This window comes from Ciconia boyciana, chromosome 3 (genome assembly GCF_034638445.1).
Source record: "Ciconia boyciana chromosome 3, ASM3463844v1, whole genome shotgun sequence".
NCBI classification, from domain to species: domain Eukaryota; kingdom Metazoa; phylum Chordata; class Aves; order Ciconiiformes; family Ciconiidae; genus Ciconia; species Ciconia boyciana.
Window position 1 is genome coordinate 48,079,349 of NC_132936.1, and position 26,185 is coordinate 48,105,533.

Below are 26,185 nucleotides of genomic sequence, written 5' to 3' on the forward strand. Positions count from 1 at the left end.
GGCAAATATTTAGGTAAATATAGAGGTAAATATTTAAAGTAGTATTTGTGAACCTCATGCTCGGTTCAATGATGAAAATATGCACTCACTGCTTTTGGGAAAGAAGATTGCTTCCAGATACAGTGCAAATGAAATGTGGAGTTTTGTACTGTATTTTGTACCTGAGAACAGGCAGAGTGAGCAGAAGTGGATTTATCTTTACAGAACATGCAGTATATAAGATCTGCTTTAAAAACAGATTAAATTTCCTTAATGTCTTATTCCTACCTATAAAGGAAGAAACCTACAGAAGTGTAAGAAATATCACACTTGCCATCTTCCACAGTATTTTACAAAAAGAACTGTTGTGACATTAGCTATAATTCAGTAGAGGACTATAAATCATTCTGGTATAAAAGGCAAGGAAGTTTTCTGAAGTCCATTAGTGATTTTGGAGCTATAAAATCCTTACTTATTTCCAGGTCAAAGCTGATAGTAAAAACGTATTTCAATAACATTAAGGTTTGGGGTTTTTTTAACCATAAATTACTTTAAATATTTAACATTTGTTCAAAATCTTTGGTTTTTAAAACAAAAAGTCAGCACAATCGGGGCAAGAGTAAAAATGTCTTTCTCTGAGCACTGCATTTTTCATTCCTTGTAGCTCTGTTCTTGGCAGAAACACCTTTCCTACCTTTTTTCATTTGTGCTCTATGGACCATGAAAACTGCCGTTATGGAGGAGAGAAAGCTGTATGCATTGGTTTTGTTGCTTTTATGCTGACACAGCAAAATCTAAATCAGCTGGTTCACTTAGGGGTTTTCAGGCCTCAGCAGTTCTGAAAAAATAGGGAAAAAAAGAAAAAAGAAAGGGCGGGGGGGGACGGGACGGGATGTCAATGCCCTGAGGTCAGAGTCAATGAGACCAGTCTGATAAAAAGGAGAGTGTCTTTTTCACTTTTCTTTGATGGCTGAAAAAAAGCCGGTTCATAGTTCTATGAGACAATACAGAAAATACAGTGCTACAAAGGTAATTTTTATAACTAGCTGCTAATCTGGTTGGATGATAGTCAGAAGTTCACTTGAATTAACACAGTCTGTCTGTTGGGTGATAGAGGACAGCTAAGCTGATTTAAATCTGGTCTGCTGTCCAGCATAGGTGGAGGAATGTATATTTTCAGTATACTTAAGTTGCTAGTGATTAGCACAGTGCTTTGTAAAAGCTATGCCTTAGCCTATAGCAATGATTCAAAACTGTGCACTGCACATATGTGAATGCAGATTATGGAATATCTATGGCATCATATTACATTATGGAGGCATCAGGTGCAGATATGGCATTAAGACCAAATTGCGTTTTACACATAATGTGCTCAGCTATGTCAAAATCGTTAAATATACTGCTTCTGCTGCCTCAAAAACCAGCACTTACTTTTGGAGTGTACAATTAGCTAAGGCTTACCAGAAACTAGAAATTATTTCAGTCATTAAAACAAATTTAAATGGATTATTTAAAACAAAATATCTGGAAATAGGACCTGTAGTGATACTGTGTAAAGCTAAAAAAATTAATAAGATCTGATACCTTCCATTCTGATTCCTGTAGCTGATTCTGATATTTATCATTATTTGCATATATTGCTGTTTAGCTCAGAAGTCCCAGTAATGGGATCAGGATCCCATCGTTGTCCACTTCAGAAACATTGAGCAGTTTGGAGAAAATGGTACCTATTCCAAAGAATTCAGATTCATATTAAGAAGTAGGGGAGGTGGATCAGTGTACACAGATATAAATTACAGAAACAAGAAGTACAAAAAATGAATGACAGAACAAACACATCATCGTTCATTGATAGATATTTGAACAATAGCAATCAGCCTTTACAAATTTCTGTTTAGTGACAGCTCAGGAAAGCGAGCAGGCTATTTATGTTTATTTAAAATTTATTTTCATTTATGCGAGTGTTCAAATTATTTCAGAGAGCCTTATCTTTGAATTTCCCTGTATTTATAATGCTTGAGGACAATTACAGAATTCCTAAAACATTCTTTACCTTAGGCTGTTGGTTTGTTCGCTCAGCTTTAAGCTTGTCATACTATGATTTGAAATTTATTCAATTAATTAACTTTATTTATCTCTCTATTAATGGTACTAATCCTCTGTGGCCTAAAGTACTGGAGACATATCCCAAATGTGTTAGAACAGCTATAAGCCATAAGATATTCTATAATGTTTGCGTCACCTAAATTTGACATCTAGCCTTCTTATGTTTAGAAAAAAATCTTGAGATACGTTAGTGCTTTGCCATTATTAAGAACATCAGAAAAACATTTTCTAGCTTATTTCACAGCTATGTTGATTTAGGGTATGTGTCAAAACAAAATGTCAAACTTATGAAAATGAATAAGGAATTAATAAAATAAACGTATTATATGAACAGTTCAGCTTTCCATACTGGTGTTCAGGATTTCCAAGGGGTCATGTATGAAACAATTGGGATGAGCCTACTTGAGTTTCAAAGGACTGAAGGGTGAGAAAGACAGGAAAACGCGTTTCCCTGGCTAATAGTGGGCTTGCCTTTGGCTTGATGTATAAACTACATAAGTTCACAATGTTTTGGGGGTTTGTTTTTGTTTTTTTTTCCCAAACAGGAAAAGATATGTTTTGTTTTGTTTTCTTGAAATTGCTAAATGCCAAAATTTGAAGAGTCTCCAGAAACACTTATTACTGTATGTAACTTCATACTGATAAAGAATCATAGAAATCAATGAAAACTCAGAGTTGGAAGGGACCTCTAGCGTTCCCTGCCTCTTGTTGGAGGAGATTGCCTTCTTAATTGAAAGCAAGGCCTTAGATTAGCTTATTCAGGCCCATGTTAAGCTGTTTCTAATATTTCCGGTGAGCTGATTCCACTATTTGTCTGGGCTACCTGTTCCAATGCTTGGTTGTTCTCATGGTGAAGAATTTTTTTCTTATATCCACACAGAATTTCCCTTCAGCAGCTTGGGCCATTGCCTCTTATCCTGTCACCATGCATCCTAATGAAGAGAGTACCTTCAAGTTCTCTCTAACCTTCTCTTTAGGTAATGGAAGAATGTGATTAGATTCTGTGTAAGCCTTCCATTCTCTAGGTTGAACAACACCATTTCCATCAATCTGTCTTTGTAAGTTAAGATCTCCAACCCTCTGATAACCTTGGTGGACATCTCTCTTGAACTTGGAGGACCAAAACTGCACACAGAGTTCCTGGTGTGGCTTGACAGATGCCAAGCATTGTGGATTAATCACACCCCTTGTTCTCTTGGCTATAGTCTTGCTGATACAGCCTGCAGTTTGCTTTCCTGCTGCAAGGATGGGCTGCTTATTTATGTTCAGCTTGCTGTCCTCTTGGATCCATAAGTCCTTTTCAGCCCAGATACACTCCTTCCAGTCAATTCCTAGCCAGTATGAATGCTTGGGATTACTTTCTCCCAGGATAGACTTTGCATTTATCTTTGTTAAACCTCATGCAATTCCTGTTATACTAATTTTCCAGCCTCCTGAGGTCTCTCTGCGTGGTGGCTCTTTCTTCCAGTGTATCTACCTCTCCTCCCTGTTTGGTGTCATCCACAAACTTCGTGAGGGTGCTTTTAATATCATTTTCCAAACTGTTTATAAAGATATTGAATAGCATCAGGTCTAGGACTGACCCCTGAGGCACACCACTCATGACAACATGCCAATCTGGCCTTAAGCTATTCACTACCACCTTTCAAGATCAACATCTCAGCCAGTTCTCCACCTGTAGGTGCTCCATCTGTCCAGTCCTTATCCTACCAGCTTGCCATCAAGGATTTTGTGAGAGACCATGTTGGGCACCTTGCTAAGGCTCATACAGGTGGGTCTTTATGAACGCACATTTCATAAGTCATTCTTTTTGTCAGTGCAAACACATAAGTGATGAGCTTGGTGAAGAAATTCAGAAGTGATATTTCATTCTGTGTATTACAGAAGGTCAGAATAAATGTGCATAATTGTTCCTTAGGCCTTAAAAAAATCCATGAATCAAACAACTTTAAGAAAAGTAGCCTGTGTCCACTAAGAATGCAATGCTCAGGGAAACAAAAGTCACATAGCTATTATAGGCAGTGTCATAAATGGAAAATAGTGTAGTAGGATTGGGAGTCTGTGGGATTTTTTTGACTTAAAGATTGTCACGGTTTAATTCTTATGTGGTGGAGAGTGCTTTCATAAAATATGTAAGAACTGGGCTTCTGACTTTTTTTTAATTTATTTTTTTCTCAAAATTTAATCTTAATTATCTTTAATCTTTCCTTTCTTACTACAGCTTCTTTTGAGTTTAAATATTGTATGGGTGAAAGCAAAGCTGAGGCATTGTCTGTGACACCCAAATGCTTTTAGAAGCCAGGAAAGAATTTGGATGCTATCATTAAAATAAAAACCTCCATTAATGGATCTGTAATTTTTCCTGTGTAAAAAAATGTCAGAATGTGACTGGCACATTTTTGCTGTGCATTTATCCAATCTTGTCTTTTATCATGAGGTCTGCTTCCCTATCCTTTGATCCTTGTTTATTCTGGCATTCATTCAACATCCTGATATTTTTCTAACCTTGTGGCCCAGAGTCTCACTGCTCAGATATTTGTCTTTCCTAGCCAGTGCTTCAGGATAGAGGAGTAAGTAACACATTACTAACGATGATTCCTTCCGTTTCCAGCCTCACATTTGTTCATAGCATTAGAATAACTTAGAGCCTTTGCCATGCTTCCTTTTATGATCCCTGACACGCACAGTTATCTTCCAATGATCTATAATTTATGAACGCTGAGTATGTCACTGACAGTATCCTCTGAATGTCATTGTGAGACCTGCCATTTTATGTACCAGGTAGATGAGTTTCTTGGTTTGCTTAACCTTTTCATTTCCATCTTTCCTGGTAGTTAGTTCTCTTTTTTTATTCCAGTGAAATTCAAATGTTGCAAAGCACAGGCAGCTTTCTTACTACTCTGCATTGTCTTCAGCATTACTGAGGTAACGCAAGTGTGATAAATCATGTCACCACAAGTTGTCTTATACAGACGTAATTTCCAGTTGATTTCAAGTTAGGCTGGATTTCCAGATAGTGAGTTCCAGTTAGATGAAACAACATGGTGAACTAACCCAGATAAAATAATACACATAATTGATGGAATATATAAGTTGATTCACCAGATTGATTTGCACACAGTGAAAGAAGATGGAAACATAACGTAAATTGCGGCACCTGCTTCTATCAGTATGAATGGCACAGTCATATCCACAAGAAGCAATATGTACATGTTGGAGTGTCATTCTCTTTATTTCAATGTCAAATGGGTCCTGATGCTTTTGATTGTTCTGGCTTCTTCATTTTAGTCACGTGAGTCTGCTGAGTAGTTTGCCAAACACAGAGGAAAACCATTTGTGGTTGTATTTTCCTGAATCAAATGTTGGTTTTTCATTTTCAGATAAAACATTCTCTGTTGTGCATAAAACAAATCTTATAACCTGTACTATACACTTTTTTGGTAAGAATTTCTAAACGCTAGTTAGAATTTAGGGGTCACAAGTAAATGGGTTGTTTTCCTTGGCATTATTTCAGTTCTGACTTTTAGCTTTTAGGGGTGGAAGAAAGCAGTGCAAAGACATGGTAGTGTTCTGCCTATATGAGAAAACAGAGAGATCACTGTGCACTTTCTATCTCACCCTTATTAGCTTCACAGTGGTGAGCCATGTGCACTGATGTTCTAGGCTTTGTGTTGTCTTCTACGGTCTCAGTAATCCTGCATACACTTTTCAACTTTTTTTTTTGTTTTAATTATTCCAGTAAGCAAGCTATCCTATGCAGGAGCTTTCTCTGATTTTGTTGGTGACCTTTGTTTCATCCTTTTCAATAGTAGCAGTGGATTCATCTTAGCTGATTAAATCAGTCATTGCAATATGAGTATTCTGTCCTTTAGAGGATATTGTATTTTTTCACATGCTCTAATGCTAGAGTAGAGAGCAACCATTCCCCTTGCTAACATCTTTTCATCCTGGAATTATTTTTTTTGACATAAGGATAGAAATGCGTATGTATTACAGTTCATTCTTTCTTTATTTTCTGTTACAGTTCATTTGGCTTTTCCTTTTTTTTTTTCCTCAACACACATCAGCAATGTGTTTCTAACAGTTTACTAAAATTGTTTTCTCTGCCAATTTTTTATATTGCTCAGATTATTTATAGTGGCTAAAATGTTGATTTTGTGTACTGGGGTAAAGATTGTATGTCAAAAGAATTAAATACAGGTTCTTCATAAAATTTTTAAAATATTGAAAAACATTCATCTTCCATCCTTTCTATATTACATAGTAATTTAGATTCCTACAGAGCTGATGTGCATTGCTTAAAGTATGTTGTGCTACAGTGCAATATTAAATGCTTGCAAGAATTATTTGATTTTCAAAACAAACCCTATGAGAGACCATATCTGTTTAGTCTTCTCTATTCTATGCATTCACAGTATATTCAGAAGAAAAATTATTTCCCCTTCCATTGTTACTAAAATCTTTTGCAATCAGCCACAGACTATGTTCAGTACAGTAACAATGTGTTCATGCAGAGTCCTAAAAGTCTTCAGTTTTGTTAGCACTGACACTAGAGTTAGTTCAAATGCTTGATTTGCTAAGTCCCCAGGCAGAGTGAAATAACTCTTGGATTGTATCTCAGCAGGGGGACAAAATCATCTTTTTTCTAAATAAATGTTCTTTTTATTCCACATACACTGCTAATTCTCCTCTGGGGCAGAATTTATGGCTGCCAATCAGCTGAACTTCAGAAAGGTTTGTAGTGTCAATCTTTGTTTAGTATCTCCACCAGAGCTGACGGCAGAGTTATGTTTAAGGCTGACATTAAAAGATGAAAGACTCCTTAAAAAGTCTGATTATGCTAGTTTTCATGCTGTATTTCTACATTTTATTTACTAGGCAAGATTTAACATTACTGAACATTTTCTGATACATCTTGAATTTGAAACATTATTAAACAGATGGGGCAATTTATCCAGTGGTTATGATCTCTTAAGCACTGTGTTTTACAAAGATGAGGGAAGGTAATATCTTTCTTTACAGAAGCTGAGGTGAAAGAAAGGAAGCGACTCTATAGTTGCACAGCATCACTTTGTGCCAAACTACCGTCTCCTTTGTCTCAAACTACTGTCTCTCTCTTCCTATCACAACAGTTCTTTGCATTCTGGGAATATTAAAGCAGAAAACACGTATTCATTTTTAGGACTTTTAGTAGTAAATTTCTGAATGTTAAGCTAGTATTAGTGTGACCAGAGTGTCATACTATCTCTTACCTAAAATCTTTCTCCAAGTATTTTTGCAGTGTACCATGGATAAAATGTTTGCTGCCCTCTCTCTCACAACTGTTTTCTCCATATACTGCCATCTGTAAGTGCTTTGATTACTTCGGGTTGCTTTGATTACTTCAGGTGCATTAGGTTTTCAGAATTTCTCAAGAGTAGCTGAGTGATTGAAATAAGAGTGAAAATTTCAAATGTGCCAGAATCCACAGATTCTCCTATAACACTCACCAACATTGTTGATGAACTTGGCTACAGTGAAATACTTAATAGTTTTCCACTGACTTCAAATACTTGTAGGCCTTCATCCTACATAAAAACATATAAACAATAAAACCCAGATAAACCACATATATTGCACATTTTCTTGAGAATCTGTCCAGCTGTTTTGTTTTACACAGACAAGATGAGAGGTACAGATGAGATGAAAGGTACAGGCACCCTTAGAAGGATGCCTTGGTAAAACCTGACACGTAGTAAAATACGATAAGAGAGCAATGTGCAAACTGAGAATTTGCTTTCACTCTTACAAGCATATTATTCTTATTCATGTTGCATCTAATATTTGTCTTTCAGAAATCCAAAATCTCCACTTACGACAAGATGTGGGCCTTCATGAGTAGCAGGAGGCAGTCAGTACTTGTCAAAAGTAATGAAGAAGGTATCCAGCGTGTGCTTACCTCTGATTATGCATTTTTAATGGAGTCGACAACCATTGAGTTTGTCACACAGCGGAACTGTAACCTAACACAGATTGGAGGCCTGATAGACTCGAAAGGTTACGGTGTTGGAACTCCCATGGGTAGGTGATATGTCAACCATTTGTTCTCTGTTCATTAATCTTAGTTGCTGCAGTAGCATAGAAAAGCTCCAACACACTGTTGCTTTCTCTACATTCCTAACATTTTTTCTCCTTCTCTTTTTCCCACCTGGGGAAAATATTACATATTTTATCAATATTTATGGATTTCATTGAATTTTCTAAACAGAAAAAAATAGTTACTTTATAAAACATTGGACATTTTCATATGATATGTTTCTCTTACACGGTGCCTTCCATATGTTCAACAACAACAACAACAACTACTTTTCACAGCACTTTGTTTTATTAAAAAGATGTTTTAAAAATGTTGATCTCTTTAGAAATGAGGTGCTAGTAGTAGAAGGCTTGCATTAGCAAATGGGCATAATGCTTTTATACTGAGAGGGCTAATCAATGAGATTCTTAAAAGAGGAGGAAAGATTCCATAACATGCCATGTATAATCCACAGACAAAAGAAATACTGAATTAACCTTGTGGAATATGGTTTTGCAGAGCAATTCCAATCCTGTAAATATTTTCCAGGTCAGGTGTTCTTGACTAGGTAGAAAACTTTAGATGCAAGATTAGAAGCTAACTACAGACATTAGTTTGGCTGCTAGAATCCACAGGATGGGATTCAGCAAGCGTTGAGGTGCTGAGTTCCCATTGCCTGCAGTGATTTTTGAAGGACGTGAGCTGAGGATCTGGCTTTAGATTTCAGAATAGATGGGAATAAAAAACGGTGTGACTCAAAGACTCTGTCAGTACTGCACAGTCCTCCTACCTAATGTTGTCAGATCGTTCTGCTGACTTCTTTGCAAGGCCAATATTTATTTTAACTTTATTTTTAAGAAGAATGTATCACTTCGTGATTGATGTGAACATGTTTTAAGTTTTTCTCAAATAGGTCTTACCTTTGGTACTGATTTTATCTATCTGTGTTAATAGTATACACTAAATCATTGTATGGGGAAAGTTGAGTCCAGTACTTTAAATCAAGTACATTGTAAGGAAGGTTAAGAAATAAACTTTACTGGAATATCTTGGATAAAGAGGTATCTAGTATTATCAAATATAGGTTTCCCTATATGTTGTAGATATTTACTGCAACTTTAATAACATCTTTATAATTTTCATTATTTCAGTAATTCACTTTGAAATGGACGGCTGCAGAAATTATGATTCTGTTAATTCTGTCTTTGAACAGTTAGTTATTAGGAATCTAGTTTTAATCTATATACCCATTTTTCCACCCTGTTCTATTGTGGCTTCTTATATTGCTGAATATGTTCTGTAGACATATAAGTGCCAGAAGGGACCTGACGTCAGTCCTGCTGCTCTCTTTGGCATCTTGTATTTTCTGATATATAAACCTTTTGTTATTTTGAAGGTGAAAACCACCTTCCATTTAGGTTTGGGAAAAATAAATCTTAGTGATAGTTTAAAATCCTTGAATAAGCTGCATGTAAACTTGTGAAGCATCTGAAGCATGCCTCAGAAATCTAAGTGCCCATGGAAGTGCCAAAGTGATAGGAATCAGAGAGACCTGGCTATTTTACAAATGATTTTGATTATGTGTAAATCAGAGAAGCAGCATAAACACCAGAGAAAAGAGATGAAAGGCAATGATAAAGCCAGAAACAGGCTTCTAGAATTAAAGTTTAGAGGAAGAAGTATTGGATGTAAAGAGGCAAGGAAGCAAGTAAGTAAACTGTCTTTTGGTCTTTGCCCCCTACCTTATTTGGGGAGAACAGGCACTATGCATGCACTATTTCTTCATTAACTTCGAATCATATCAAACCCATTATTCAGCTCTTATTCATCTGCAAAATTCCAAGTACTAACAAATTATCTGTGTCAAGAGAAATAATAGTGTTGTACAAGGGGATCTGTGCGCTGACAATTGTGTTGAATCAAGATGAAACAAATAGAGGACATACCTGCAGGAATCAGAGATCACCAAAGGAGGTAAAACAAGAGTTGAAACAGTGTTAAACTTCGCAAAAGAAGTTGAAGTAAGATCTGAAAAAAAGATGTGGCCCTCATAAAAGTACATTATAATGTACTTATACATTATAATGTACTTACAAGTATTAATAATCCTAAGAGTAACTTGTCAAGTGCTTGGAAAACTACAGTGTAATGGTTTCACAAACAAAGCGCCTGTTACTGCTTGTGCCTATTTGGGAAGCAACAGATCTCTGAGCAGAACAATACAGAACTATTTGTGTTAGAGACACAGTATCTGAAAGATATAGAAGTAATCTCCCAAATTTACAAAAATATCCAGTTTATCTCCTGGAATAGTGGCTTGAAGTTGCAGAAATATTTGCACGTAAGATTAAATTTGTAGAATACAGTTGTTACAGATCTTATGTCGAATACAGTAGAATGGATATGGTTACTTTTGGAGAACAGCATCAAAGGAAGTAGGTGCAACATATCTTGTCCCTTTTGAAGGCTAATAGAATAATAGTTAGTAAGAACATAATTTGCTTGAGTGTACGTAGCTACAAGCAGAAGAGCTAAAAGCTTTCCTAACAGAAAAATATGCTATCAGAGTAGTTTATGATAGGATAATCACTTGGAAAATGCAACCACCCAAATATAGCACCAGCTTAGAGTAGTACAGTAAAAGCTCTCTGCTCACAGTGTGAAAGTTTTAAATTCAGAGAAAGAAAGTTGCACAAGATGAAGAGAAAAAGCAGATCAGGCAGTGTATAGGTATCAACTCCTTCTAAACACACTGAAGAAGCAAAATCTGAGTTTACATGATTATTTTAATCCTTCTAAAAGCAATAGCGAAGTCAACAAAGTTTAGATTGCTCAAATGTAGCCTTGATGAAGGAAATTGGAAACAACGTACTTTTCGCACAAAGTAGGATCAGTGTACACCTTTAAAATCAACAAAATACACTCATGTTTGGAATAGGTGCAAGGCAGCATTCTGTGTGATATCTTTGCTGTTAGCTTTAATGTCACACATGAGACCTGCAGCACTGAAAAATAAACTAGAGACAGTGAATTTGATAAGTTATACGTACCATGAATGATTCTCATGATACATGTTTATAAATTAAGGTAATTGTCTTGTATATACTTGAATTCATTTTCAGTCAGCCGCTTCTGGTGTGAGGCTAGAAAAACTTCATTTATAATGAACGGAGAAGGGAAGAACGGATGTGGGATGAGATGTTTGACAGCAACTGATACTTTGGAGCAGATAAGGGAGAACCTGTTTGTAACTGGGGTTGTGTTTGTTTTGTTTTATTTTCCATCTTTGCTTATAGCTTTGTAACCAAGAGTGCAACACTTGCTTTGCTAGAGCACATTTGGGTTCTTTTCTTCCAGTTTGAAGCTCCACATGCCAGGGTTTTGCAGTGGCTTTATTCTGGCATGTCCTATTAGGAGGCACTATTTTGCCAGTCCTGTGTTCTTCATCAATGAATCTGGTAGACAGGAAAACTTTTGTTAGCATGCACAAAGCTTGAAGTATGCTGTATAGTTTATTTCTAATAATAAATATATGAATATGTATCGTACCATTATCTATTAGAAATAAATATATATTTCTTTTAGCGGTTGGAATTTGGCTTTGTGTGGGCATACACCTCACCATCCAAGGCTGATACTTAAGGAAGGAAAGAGGGGAGGAAGGGAAGAAGAAAGAGAATGAGAAAGAGAGAAAAAAGACACAGAAAGCAAATGAACAAAGTGGGGGGGGGGGGGAAGAGAACAAACCCTTTGGGTATGCAGAATAACGTCTACTTTTAATGACAGACCCTCTAAAGAATTACTTATCACCTCCAGTAGTTTTAAATGTCCCATTTCTTCATAATGCATAATAAAGGTGTTTAAATTTATGTTTGTTCTTGAATAAATCCCAGTTGGGATAAATTTACCATTGCAAAGGATTCGTAAATGTTTATGATACTTCCACAGGCTTATGTTCTTCTTATCAAACATAAATTGTAACTTTTTTTCCAAGAAAACCTAGCCTATCCAGCAATATACATTTCATGCCCTACTGAAACATAGTTAATATGACTTTCCTATGGTCAACATACTGTAAAACACAGTAATATTATGTGACAAATGCTATTTTCCATAATGAGTATTCATTAACATCATTGTTAATGTGAAGTGAACCACATGAAAAGTTAAAAATTTAGCTTCTATGCACTCTGTATTAAGGCCTTAATGGTCTGCAAAGCTACTTTTCACTTTTTTTAACTTTTTACTCTCCAATTGGAAGAAACAGATTTGACATAATCTCTTGGAATAAAGCAAATCTTCATCTCTCTGGGATGGTTTCAGGTTCTTATTTCTTTTCCAAATTCATGTTTCTCTTCAGTATGTTAGACAGTGGGCTACTTTCCATCTGGCATGGGCAGATTTTCTATTGAATTGCCAGTAGCTTCTATCTTGAATCTGGAGTACATAAATGGCAGACAAGTGTATATGTCAAACCCATTCCATATGAGCAGATCTACTGAGCATGTACCTTTCAGATGATCTGCACTTATGTGGCAACTCAGGACTATCCTGTATATGCCAGACAAACCGTATGTGTGGAGGTACATGCAAGTAATGCCTTTGAAATTTTGAAAATGAAAAAAGGTAGGTGTAAGTAATCCTAAAAATTTGCATATATTTCTTCTAACTCTTAAGAAATATAAAATAGAAAGTGGTGTTTGCGAGATATGGTGCATAGAAGAAATTAGAGCTAGTTATTTCTCTTTCTCTGTGATTGTTGAGGTGTGCAAAGTTGCAGAATTAGATTAAGAGGGGGCTTTAGTTGTGTATAGCAGTGATGTTCCTATAAAATCTGATAATGGTGAGGTAAAAAACAGTTTGAGAAAAAGGTGAAATACACTTTTTAAAATCATTTTTTCCTGTGCAGTTATTACAAGAAAATAAATTGTGCTATTAATATTAATAATATCTCAGTTGCAACACATAGTGAGCTGAATCTATTACATGACTCTCTTCAGTTTTACTAGTTTTTTACTTACTTTTCCCTTGTTGTGATCAAATTATGACTTTTCCTACTACAACATATCACTGTTTGTGTCCCTGATCTTTCCATACTGATGAACTATCAAGATGCCCTGAAAAATGCTGGAAAGGGTTTAAGGCTCAGATCTTTAAGATTTATTAACTTAAAAAATGTTAAAAAAAGAAATGTGCATTCCCCCAGCTATATAGAGACTCTTCACTGTACATGGGGATAAAATAGAACTCTCAGGATATGAATCAAATTAAACAATGTATTTTGGGGTCGACATACCAAGTGGATAAAGCTATCAACATTTCATTGCCAAGCTAAGTCTTACGGAACTACCCATTATACAAATCTGCAATAACTTGCAATAGTAAAACAGATCCAGGTATCAAAATTTATTCATGTAAGTACATAAAATATATTTGCACAGTGTATATTTATATATTCACAATAGAAAGCTGGCAGCTACTGTGATACAAACAAGTTATACCCCCCATGTCAAAAAGAAAAGTATATAAATAAAATAAACAGCCTTCCAGCAGAGATGCATTGGCTGCAGGCCCCAGATATCAGTATACTCACTTAAGTTCAAAGGATGAAACAAAACTTCAAGGCTCTCCTGTTCTATTGATTCAGAGGTGCCATTTTTAGTGAAGTTCTCTTTTCTGTAAATTCTGATGAAATATCAAATGAAATGTCTTTGTTTACAAACATTTTTATCTCTTAGAGAAAAAATGTTTTTCACAGTACATTGATCTTGAAGATTCTCAAAATTTTGCCCACTTACCTATGACTTCCAAAAAGTCTATTTGGCCAACTAACGTAATGTGCAGATAACTTGCACATAGAAATGTATTTATACACTTATGCACAATGTAGTTAATCTTAACTTTTTTTTTTACTTAGGCATTCAAATCTTTTATTTTTGGCAAATCAGAGCCAAGACTGGGGTTCGCTTTCTTTTTTTTTTTTTTTTTTGAATTTCAGTTAGCTGTAGCATGTAATTAAAATGTTGTTTGGAGTAACCATGTTTTGAAGACAGTAGTATTCATATAATTTCATCAGACATAGAATCTAGAAAGAGTATTTCACACTCCACTCACTTAAATTAAGATTTCACTGCAGTAAAAAAGGGTTTCAGGCAATAATTTACAATCTGCTATTTCATATCTTCTCTAGGAATATGACTTCATGAATTATTTATATTTATCTAAGCCATTAATAAATGCAATACAATAGAGTTCTTCCTACCCCAGTGATAGGCTGCTTGATTCAAATAGAATTTAAACAAATAGTTTAATCAGGAAATGTATAACAATTATCACATTGTATCCAATAACACTGTATAGGTTCAGCTGATTTATATTACCTATTCGGTCTCTAGGGAGTCACCTAGAAAAAATATTCACGGTAAAGGTTTTTAGTTCATAATATTGAAATTTTTTAACTGACCTGATAATGTTCTTAATGCAGGTATTTTACAAAAGATTTCATCACCTGCCATTTTTATTTAAGTGCATGTTTCCAAATATAGAAATTTTAAAAGAAGGCACAGTGGGGAATATAAATTACTTAAGAACAAAAGCTTTTAATAGATGCTTGAAATTTCAAAGATTAAAACTTAATGTAGTAAAGGTACGAACAAATAAATGATTCTTATTTCCTAAATATGCATAGAAAGTGAAAAAAGATATTGTGAAGATGATCTCAAAATAGCCTTAAATCTCCTCTTAGAATTCATTCAGCTTCCTCCCTTGCTGCATTTATCATTCCAGACACAGATTTGCAGCCTGGTTTTGTAATAATCTAAAAATTAGTTTACTTTTGGAGCTTGCCTGTAAAATAAAAGGTAGATAAAATTGGAGTAAATGCCTTGTAAGTGTACGAATAACACTTCATCATCCTATAGATGTGTAGGATGTTGCCTCCTATGTTTTGTCTAGCTTTTGAAAGACCAAAGCTTTGAATTCTACAGCTATGTGTCTGAATTAACTTTTTTTATTAAGCAGTTTCTACACTTATAACATGAACTACATCCAAATTAATATTTTAAACAAATGCCCTGAATGTTTTCTAGTAAAGAAATCTATTATGTTATTACATATTTAGAACACAGTGGTGCTAGAAATTTTTCCTGCTCTAGGTGCTACCTATAACTGTGGTAAAATGAAGTCCAGTTTAACAGAGATTAAAGTATGAATAGAAAGCCTTTTGTTTTCAAGAAATTACCTAAAAATGAATCTCAACATTGAAGGTACAGTTGTCCATAGTCAGACATTATAGCCGCCACCAAAGAAGGGGACAGTCTATTCTTTAAGCTCTGATTGGATGAGAATGTATAGTATGGTTATCCTGCAGTTGTAGATTCTTCTGAAGGGAGTAGGGTTATAATACAGATGAGTATCATAATGATAATAAGTTCTGGCCCCCACAATTTAAGAAGGATGTTAAGGTACTTGAATATGTCCAGAGTAGAGAAACAAAGCTGATTAAAGGGCTGGAAGGCATCTCCTGTGAGGAGTGGCTAAGGACTTTGGGTTTGTCTGGTTTGGAGAAAAGGAGGCTGAGGGGCGACCTCATTGCTCTCTACAGCCTCCTGAGGAGGGAAAGTGGAGAGGGAGGTGCTGGTCTCTTCTCCCTGGTATCTAGTGAGAGGACATGTGGGAATGGCTGTGTTAGTGGAGGTTCAGACTTGACATTAGGAAGCATTTCTTTACCGAGAGGGTGGTCAAGCACTGGAACAGGCTTCCTAGAGGTGGTCGATGCCCCAAGCCTGTCAGTGTTTAAGAGGCATTTGGACAATGCCCCTAATAATATGCTTTAACTTTTGTTCAGCCCTGAATTGGTCAGGCAGTTGGACTAGATGATCATTGTAGGTCCCTTCCAACTGAACTATTCTATTCTATTCTAGTCTAGTCTAGTCTATTCTACTCTACCCTACTCTATTCTGTTCTATTCTATTCTAGTACTTGGATGCCATTGTTTATGCAGTTCCTTTTCTTTTTTTCTTTTTCTTCCTTTTCCTTTTCCTTTTCCTTTTCCTTTTCCTTTTCCTTTTCCTTTTCCTCTTTCTCTAGGTCTTTTTTATCTTTCTCTTTTTTTGCTTTTATTCTTAGAGAAGATTACAAGACTCCCTGAAACGTTTGGTTTGGAATGTTTTATTTTAATCGCTGAGTGTCTACACCTTACTTCAGTATTCCAAATATGTTTTAGTGTAGGGAATGTCACATTATTTCAATTCTTGCTAATATTCAGTTCTGATAGAGTTTTCGTCTTCTTGGTTAGAAGATGAAGTTCTCTCTTGCCCTTCCAAATGCTTTATGGGGACAGATTTGCAGGAAAAGACAGACTTTTTTTCCTAAAGAAGTGTATGTTGAAAGTCTTTAGCATGCTTGATGCTTCCACTCTATGTGGTCCTCTTTACTGTTCCTGTACAGGTGCACAAACACACACAGATTTTCAATCTGTTTATCTATTTTTAATTTACTTCTATTAGAACCAACAGGGCTAGTAAAGATGTATTGATCTGATTCTGGGAACCAGATCACTTATTTTAAAAAAAAACCCTGAAAACCCCAAAACACGTCGTGTTCCCCCCCCCAGCATAACATTTCTATCTATAACATACCTTAATAAGAAAGTAAGGCTGAAGTTTCACTGTCACTTTAAACTGGCATAGAGCTGCTGCATTGTACAAAAACTGACAGCTATATGAGCTGGTTTAGTGACCTAAGCTGGCAGAATACTGTTCATCTTTTTTCATAAAATGATTTTACTACATGTTTAACTGTGTAGCTGCTAAAGAGGCTGGATGAGCACTAGTTGTAGTATGAAGGAAGCAGTGATAGCAAGCAAACTGGGATGTGGAAGAGGAAATAGGATTTCTGCACAGCCAGCTGTTACACTGAGTCTGAAGACAATCCTGAGAGCCTTCCCTCTTTTGTGATAGTTGCAAAAAGCTGCAATGTACCTCTCAGTGGCAGTTGTAATTTAACAGAATTGAATAGCTGCGGGGTGGGGGGAGCTGTCAAAGTGAGTAGTTTTCCATATTTAATTTTTTTTTTTCATGCCTCGCATTCATTCTATGTCACACTTTGCAGAACTTCAGCAGTACAGTTTTCATCCCCCTTCACATTGGTGCTTCTTCAATCTTTTCTTCTTTTTGTCTTTTCTCCTGGAGGTCTAGGCTAAGAATCACAGAAAATTATGGTAGCAAGAGAGCCACAAGAAATGAAAACACTGGCTTGTATTAAATACCTTTAAAAAAAAAGAGATCTATAGGTTCCTTTCAAAATTAATTGTTTGTAATTTACCAACATTCCTTACTCTCTGATGTTAAGCACTTACTGTAGCTAGGGCTGCTTTCTGTGTCCTAACATCATTCTCTTTTCACACCTCCACCAAACTGAAAAGGTGAAATGTTTTGAAGAGAGAGTGTTTTAAAAATTTTCCTTAAATCTCAGGCAAGACTAGAAAACAATGACATTGAGCACAATGACTGGCACTGAGCACAACTGGCACATTCCTTTCAATAAATTTGTACATTTGTCACTCAGTGATCAATGCAGAACATAATTTTAGACATTTTTTTCAAGGAGAAGCAAGGCAGTTTTTTTTTTAATGTTTCCATTCCTTCCTTTAAATATTGCACAATTTTCTAAAATCAGAATCATGTGTTGCCTTATTTGAAGAAATACAAGAAAAAGAAAAATAACTTCCTAGGCTTCACAGATACAGTTAGTGAGATGTTGCTTTGCTTCTACTCTTGCAGTAACTCAGTTGTGTCTGATGCTGACTGGTAAACAGAAGGTCTATACCTTTTACACATCTGTTTAAACATATTTATGTAAAACCAACAAAGCCACAGGTATGAATGATGCAGAAACCTTTCAAAAAGCAGGCAGTTCCAAAACTGAAAGGAATAACAGGTAAATGATGTATTAATTTAGTCCCCAAAATTGTTAACAATACACTTGGCTAACATAACTGAAACTAAATTCTACATATCTGAAAATACTGGACAGTTCAGAAGTTTAAAATCTGCATTGATGAAAATATATTCCTGGATTTCCTCTGTAAAGTACTAAACCCAACAGTCAACACTGGGTTTCAATTTAATCATTGTTGAGATTTCAGACTCTGCAGCTATTTCCTGTTTATATTGTGTGAGACACTGGGGATATCTGAGCTATCCTTGCCATTACCTGTTGTAAAGTACTGCTCCTGGAGAAATATTTCCATCTTACAGTCCAGCACTCTGTCTACATAGAAAATGTGCATAGGTGTTTATGAATATATATTATACATTCCTAGGCAATTTCAAATAATAAGTGTAAGGAACACTGTGCAATTTTTGCACTCTGAACTTCAATACTAAATGCATAAACATTGTCCCCTGCCTATAGTTTTCAAAATCTAAAGCACTACCAAAAATAATAATAATAAAAAAATTAATTTCTAAGCAATCATTTTGTTTTGTTGTTAAGACACGCTAGTTCTTTTGAAGCTACTTATTGCCTTCAGACATACAAATTATGTAATATGAGCATTTTTTACCAGTCCTTGGAGATGAGACATATAAACAGATCTGTCTCTATAGGAATAAATAGGAAACCATGTACCAACACAAGAGGCCTTTTTCTTCTGCTTGCCTGCACTTAATCTTTAATCCTTCATATAATTTGAACTGTAATATTCATCAGTTATACACGCATAAAAGTGCTGAGCTTCAGTTATTCTGTAACTAAAACAAATTAATACATTTGTCTTCATTAGCTGAACATAATGCACAAAAAATAGGTGCAAATTATTTATTTTTATGCAGGTCAAACCATGTATTGAAAGTAATTTGAGAATTTCAACTGCTTGAGCAGTTAATTTATTTTTGCTTAAATGTAAGAATGTGTAGCTAACATATTTGATAAAAGAACTGGTTTTTATAGTTACCTCAGAAGTATGAGCATATTGAAGCAATATCTGAGAGGCATGCTAAGAGTCTGAGCTTTATATCATAAAGGAATTGCCAAAACACTTAATGTCTGGTAGCTGTTGCGAGCAGAATCTGCCTTAGAGAAGTGGTTTCTAGTAGGAATTTACTGAACAGATGTAACTGAAGCAAAGACATTATTAAAACTTCAATGTCGGTGTTATAGTACCTAGGACCATATGCATGTATTGCATTGTCAAAGACTCATCTACAAATGTAAAATGTCTCTGTCCTGATATGTCACTCCTAATTAGAAACAAATAGTGTTTTACATCCCAGCACATGGTGTTTGCATGGTTTTAGGCATACTTGATCCGAAAAAACTGCAGCATCAGCCATTTATTTTGTCTGTCTTCCATTTCCTGGCTAAGTATTCCTTTTTCACTGCCTATTAGAAGTGGGATCTCATTTCCCAGCAACCCAGGCTCACTGAATAAATACCACTCTCCACCCAATGTCCTGTAGTTTAACTACAATGCTTTAAGGTTCTTCTGAGGCACCTGTAATAACTGAAAGCAAACTGACCACAGCCTTTCTGAAGGTTACAGGAGAGGCTGACAGAGCTGGGACTGTTCAGCGTGAAGAAGAGAAGGCAGCTCAGGGGGGATCTGATCAGTGTGTATAAGTACCTGATGAGGGAAAATAATGAGGAAAGAATCAGACTTTTTTCACTGCCACCCAGAAACTAGACAAGAGGCATGGGGCACAAACTGATATAAAATAAATTTCATTTAAATGTGGGAGGAAAAAACCACACACAAAAAAACCCCTTCTTTACAGTAAGGTTGATCAGACACCTTGCCCAGACATGTTGTAGAGTCTCCATCCTTGGAGATATTCAGAGCCCAGCTGGACAACATGGCCTGAGTAACATGCTGGCTTGAGCAGGTGGGGTAGACTAGACCACATCCAGAGGACACTTCCAAAGTTTCATAGTACTTGAAATAGTACTGAAATGCAACAGTTTTGTGATATAAAAAGTACTTCAGACTTTTTAACTACAGAATCAAGACCCTCTCTTTGAACAGTTACTTGAATTTGCATCCAAAAACCAATAGAAGCTATTGGCTGTCTTTTGGTTTGAGCCTACCTAGTTTCATTTTCTGCACCCAAATGATTCCCTTGTAATGGAAAATAAATTTAAAATTCTGAAAGCTTTTCATAAATCTGAATTCTCGCTGTCTCATCCAGCCCCACTGTTGAGGACAGAATTCTCTAAGTTGGCTAGGATAAATGAAAAGACTAACACCACAGCTTTGAATCTGTCATGGTGCATTATAGACAAACAGCACAGTGAGTGAAACACTGAAAGCCGATGATTTTAAGCACGCTTTGAATAGCTGAGGCTTCCTATTCTCACTGTATATATGATACACACAGTTAGCTGATGCCTTCTTTTCCCAAAGATCAACCAAAACCTGACTGCCTTGCCTCTGTAATTACTTTAACCTTGTAAATCAAATTGGGAAACAGAAATCTGCATGGAAAACCTTGAAGAGTCAGCTTCTCTTATTTATCAGGGGATTAGAAATATATGGAACATCACTTAATAGAACAGTAGCAGCTGAAACTTATCATCACCTATAAATGCAAAGTGAGACTTTGTAGGAATTCTGACAGCTCCAAAGGTCTACTATTTATTTATTTATTTTTTTAATAACTTAAATTAAGATTGCCCAGATTTAAGATGGCATTGCAGTTAGATGTACCCAAGGCCACTTCGTACCTCACCCATGATGAAACAGCTAATGGCAAAACACTGACATTTATTGTTTTCAGAATTTCTCTTATAGCTTGGCAGGGTGTTGGGGTGTTTTGCAAAAGCATGAACTGGGTTTTCAGGCCTGGACACTTTTGTTATGACCTTACAGTTCTCTTGTTTTTCAACATACTCTTGTCTGCCTGCCCGAATCTTCACATATAGCAGAACTGCATGTAGCATTTCATTATACTTCCTTAATTCAGCTATTTATTGCTGGGTAGTGTTAGACAAATATTTCCCACAAAGAAGTCTGTATTTGCAAACCATTCATATGTGAGTGATACAGGTTTGCAAGGAGAATTTAAAAAAAAGCACTGTATAAATGTGAAATACTTTTAGCTGTGATAAAAGTAATATCACTGATTTTCTCAGTACAGGTTTCAACAAAGGTACCTTCCTGTTCTGCAGCTGCACAGTTCAACAGGGATCGAGAGATAAAAGTGTATTAAGATTATGATCTTTTCAAACTGTCTGTGATGTTACAATGCATGAAGAGTCTATGAAAAAAGTTACTAACTTTCATTTTTTTGTTTCATTCAGTTTGTTTGTTTCATTCAGTATTTCATTGTTTGTTTCATTCAGTATTTAATCTGTCTAAGAGCCATGCTTTAGAGCTGTTTACAATGATAGTTTGAGGAGAGGCTGAGAAAACTAAACTGTGTTATAAAAAGAAAAAAAGAAACTAACAAAAAACCAGAATAGAATATGCTTGTCTAATACAATAATGTAATAATGATCTGAGTATTTAAAATAGTAAAACAAAAAAAAAGGCCTTTATTCTGTTCAGGTTATCTTGGTACTACAAAAAGAAATAGAGAAAAATGGTGTATATTAACTGTTAAACCTGTTATCATATCTTATTTAAATTATTAATTACAGACAACCTTTATACATGCATTTTTTTGTAATTTACTCACCATGGAGGATAGATATGTTTTAAGCTATTTACAAATGAATATATTCAAGGATGTCCCCTTTCCAGTCCTAAAACCTTAACTACTTATGAGCACAAGAATTCATGAATGGCTATTGTAGTCCTAAATCTCCCATGTATTCATCTAATTTTGGTATCAATTACATTGCATACTTATAGCTGGAAAGTTATGAGAAATTTAATATGAAATAAATCTCAGCTACATGATCCCTCCTGGTTGCATTTCAGCTTTATAAACCTACATGAACATTTTAATGATGGTTCTATAAAGAAACAACCAGAAATTAGCATGAGTTGGGAATGGTTATGACTGGGGAGAAGTGAAAACAATTAGAGAACACACCACTTGTGAAAGGGTTTTGATTACCTTTGGCATAAAATACTGATTTAAAATGTTTCCTGCCTCTTAACAGCAACTTGTCTTCTGCAAGCCATACCTGTAGCTCAAAGGTGAATATATATACATACATATATATATATATATATATATATAAAAATAGTGAATAGTGAACAGCTTTGTTTTGGATTCTGTTTTGGATGTTTGCAGTTTTAATTAGATACGGGGTAGCTTAGACTGTTGTAAATGTCTACTGGGGATTTTTCATTGTAGTTACTGCAACTTAATGAATATTTAATGTTTATAATATGTCTAATATTACAATATGATAATCTTAATGTAGCATGAAGTGTCAGGGTTAACAATTAGAATCAGGAAATACTGATTTTGTTTCATCAGAAATATTAACCCATCCTGATAAAAATTTTATCCTGATACATCCCTTAGAAAACAACAGTAAAATTCAAAGTTATGTATTTAATCAGAAAGAGAAGGATGGGAAATCTAATGTATGTACAACACAGCTAAATTCAAGTTGCAAGTCTTTCTTATATTAGACCTGCCACTTTATTATTTATTCCCAATATTGTCCACAACATGTGGTGTATTTAAAGAACTTTGAAAAAGGCTTCTTCATGCCCAGAAGTCTAAAAGTCCATGAGCTAAAAGTCCATACGGAAGTAGAAGGACAGCTGGTAAAGGAGCAAGAAGTATACTTTTTATTAATATTTAAATCTATCTCATATTTTAATGCAGTAATCATAAATGAATAGGAAACATATATAAATGTTACTTATCTCTTGGGGTGGCAAAACCTAGATTTTCACACCTTTCTACATTAAAAAGATCTATGTCTACTCAAAGTTTATTAATATGGCAGTTGTTTTCAGTATACTTGGGAAGTGAGTTTAAACTCTGTATGTCTGGGATGCTTTGCTATTAATTTACATGTACCTTACAGGAGAATGCTGTAATGTCTGAGCATTTCATAAATATAAACCAACAAATTTGCTGTGATGCGCAGAGCTAAGAAACAGGAAAAAGTGTTTCACTTAACATCACAAAGAAAGCCTGTTATCAAAGCTACATTTAGAATCCACATCAAAATCCTGGTGTAATGCAATGATCTCAGGTTTGTTCTATACTCTTAAAAATACCTGGCCAATTGCTACTTCTTACCTAAGTGGCTAATTTTGCTACTGAGAACATCTTTTCATCAGTGGCTTTTTTTTTAAAAAAATAAAAAATAAAAAATTGGTGAGCCTTGCTCATTTACTTGGAGTTAAACTGAGATCTAGATTTTGGGATAAAGGAGGATCTGCTCCTGTATCAAGTTTGCAGGAACTGTTGCCTTTTCTTTTGATTTATTGCTCTTCTGTTCACTGTGGGGTGTTGCTTGCTTCCTATGATTGCCAAAGAATTTTAATCCATCAAATCCCCAGTTACGACAATGGCATTACTCCATGACCTGGAAAGAGTCCTCAGTGATCTTTTCTTATGTGAAAATGAGCTGATTTTGAAAGTGGAGCCAGGGACTGGGAACTGACAGAATCCCTCTTCTTCATGTGTTGCTTGGAGACTTTTGAATGCACAGATAGGAAGAATGACCCACGCTATGTTGACCCTTCTCTCTGTCGCTTCCCTCCCATCCCAATTAGAGAAGGTTAACGGAGTTAGGGAGCAGAGCTGGCTGTGACTTTGAAAAGAAAAGCATTTCTGTGGAGCTAAAGTAAGTGCTTCTCCTATACCCAGTGCCACTGAGCTGCCTATTCCTTTTCTATGGCATGTTATAACTGTGGCTGTCAGTCTTTATTACTGAGTGCTGACTATGCTACAGATTCCTGGAAGGTGTTTCAGGCCCTGTGATGCATGAGGCTGTAGGAAGTAGTTTTTCCATGGTTCCTCATAGTCTAAACATCTACTCCACAATTATGCGTAAATGAAATCCCTTCCATCTTTTTTCTGTCATGCCTATGACTCCAGTATGCATGACACTTAAGAGAAACTGAACTCCACATACTCTATCACCAGTTAACTCCTAGCAAGGAATGTCTGTTCCAAAGGCCTGGACTAAATTTTGTCTTGTAAAAACAAAAGGAAAGCTTCATCATAGGAACTGATGGACAGAGATAACAGAACAATATAACAAACAAAACTTTCAAATATGATTTAACTAAGCATGCAATCAGTTTCATGGCAGAACATTTAGTCTGTGATTCTTGATGGGGCTAAGCTATGGGATAAGTACAGAGAAGTGTTGATATGCCAAGACTTAAATGATTCCACCCATCCCCAGTAGTATAAATGATGTTAGCCAGCATTCTTATGGAAATTTCAGATATGCCTATGCTGGAGTGAGACCATGACTGCAACTTATGTATATGTACCCAAGCTAGCTTTAGGATAGATAGATCAATCTGGTGTAACCACAATGGGAATGGGCTCATGCTGAAAAAAAAACCCCTCAAAAGGAAAAAACCCAAAACTCCCTCATGCTGAGTTTGGTGCTTCTTCCTTTCAACTGCTAAAACGAGAACTTAAATTGGTTGCTTTGCTCAGTGTAAACCAGTCACATACAGCTTCAACACCTAGATATTAAAAGAATATCTTTCCTGTTACATGTGGCTTTCTCCTTCCAATAAATACTTCAGTACTAAAAGACCTCAATGATCTAAATTTTGTACCTAGATTCTGAATATGATGGTGTATTCTTAACTACCTTTGTCTTCTGCTTAGGCCAAGTACACAGAGTTTGAAATAATGTTGTAAGATAAGTAAAATAGTCTGGGTTTTTAATAACAAAAGAAAAAAGTAACAGGAACAAAAGACACTATCAGTGCTGTAGGAGTGTTCAGAATGGATTTTTCTGCCTAGCAAACCAAAAGTAACATGTAACTATGTCCCATGGGCACCAACTTTCAAAATACCAGACAATTGATAGTGATTTCTTTTGGTAAAATGCACCTGGAATGATGAAACAAAAAAGTTCCTGGTTCAACATTTTCTTAATGAAAGAGCTAGCAGAATGCTGCTATTCCTTTTTACTTACTTAGGGACAAATTCAGTTCTACAGGTCCCAATACACTCCTTTTGTATTTGATGGAATGAGTAAAACAGACTAAGAGTAACCAGGCAGGAGATTTTACTCAATTATAATCTAGTAGGAAGCCTTTTCAAGACCAGCCAGATCAGCAGGATTTCAACATACTAATCTGTATGAAGTGAAGTCTCAATATATAAAGCTTATGTGTTCATAATTTCTGACTAAATATATCATTATGTGCATAAATCTTTATATACTGAGACTTCAGGGCAGAAAACTTATCTATGTATAACTTCTGCAGTATTTCTGAGATTTTATCTCAGTTTTGTACAGATGCTTCAGACAATAGAATTTTATGCACATTTTAATTTTAAATTTTCATAAGCAGGTAACTGCAAATAGAAATTATTGCATCCCTTATTGAGTTTGTTGATCATAGGAAGGCACTAAGATCTCTATAATCTATAGCAGAAGGTCTTAAAATTCTTCTAGCAGAAATTCTCATTCCTGAAAACAGCAGCTAGAGTGGGATCAGCAAATAATGTATAGATTGTGTTCTGTAGGTCCTCCAGTCCCAGTTTGTCATGGGAATAGCTCATCAGTTGACAGAGAAATGAAAGCAGTAGGTACCAGGAAAAGAGAGGGAAGAAAAATTCAAATATTTCTGCACTGGACTTTTCCCTTTCTCTGCACTCAATGGAAGATTATATATTCATCTTTTTCCCTGATTTTGGGATGGAGTTTTAAATATTGCTGTGTCTGTCCCCTCTTAGTCTTCCCTCCCATGCACAGACTGGTGAGATTTTTTTCAACTGCTTGTCTTTTTATTGAAGGCTGAGATGTGATGTTCACATTTCTTCACATGGTACAATTTTATTTGCTCTCTTTTTTTTTTTCTTCTGTTTTATTACTTTATTACTTTATTACTTTATTACTTTATTACTGTTATTCATACTGTATTTATTTTGCAAA

General features: G+C 35.5%; 1 protein-coding gene across 1 annotated transcript in view; it reads left to right on the forward strand.

Moving 5' to 3' along the window:
- Positions 1-26,185, forward strand: part of GRIK2 (glutamate ionotropic receptor kainate type subunit 2) — a 446,579-nt gene that overhangs the window by 401,273 nt on the left and 19,121 nt on the right. The window contains exon 15 of the mRNA XM_072857870.1: positions 7,920-8,145. Coding sequence (XP_072713971.1) covers positions 7,920-8,145 — 226 coding nt within the window. The remainder of the gene's footprint in view (positions 1-7,919; positions 8,146-26,185) is intronic.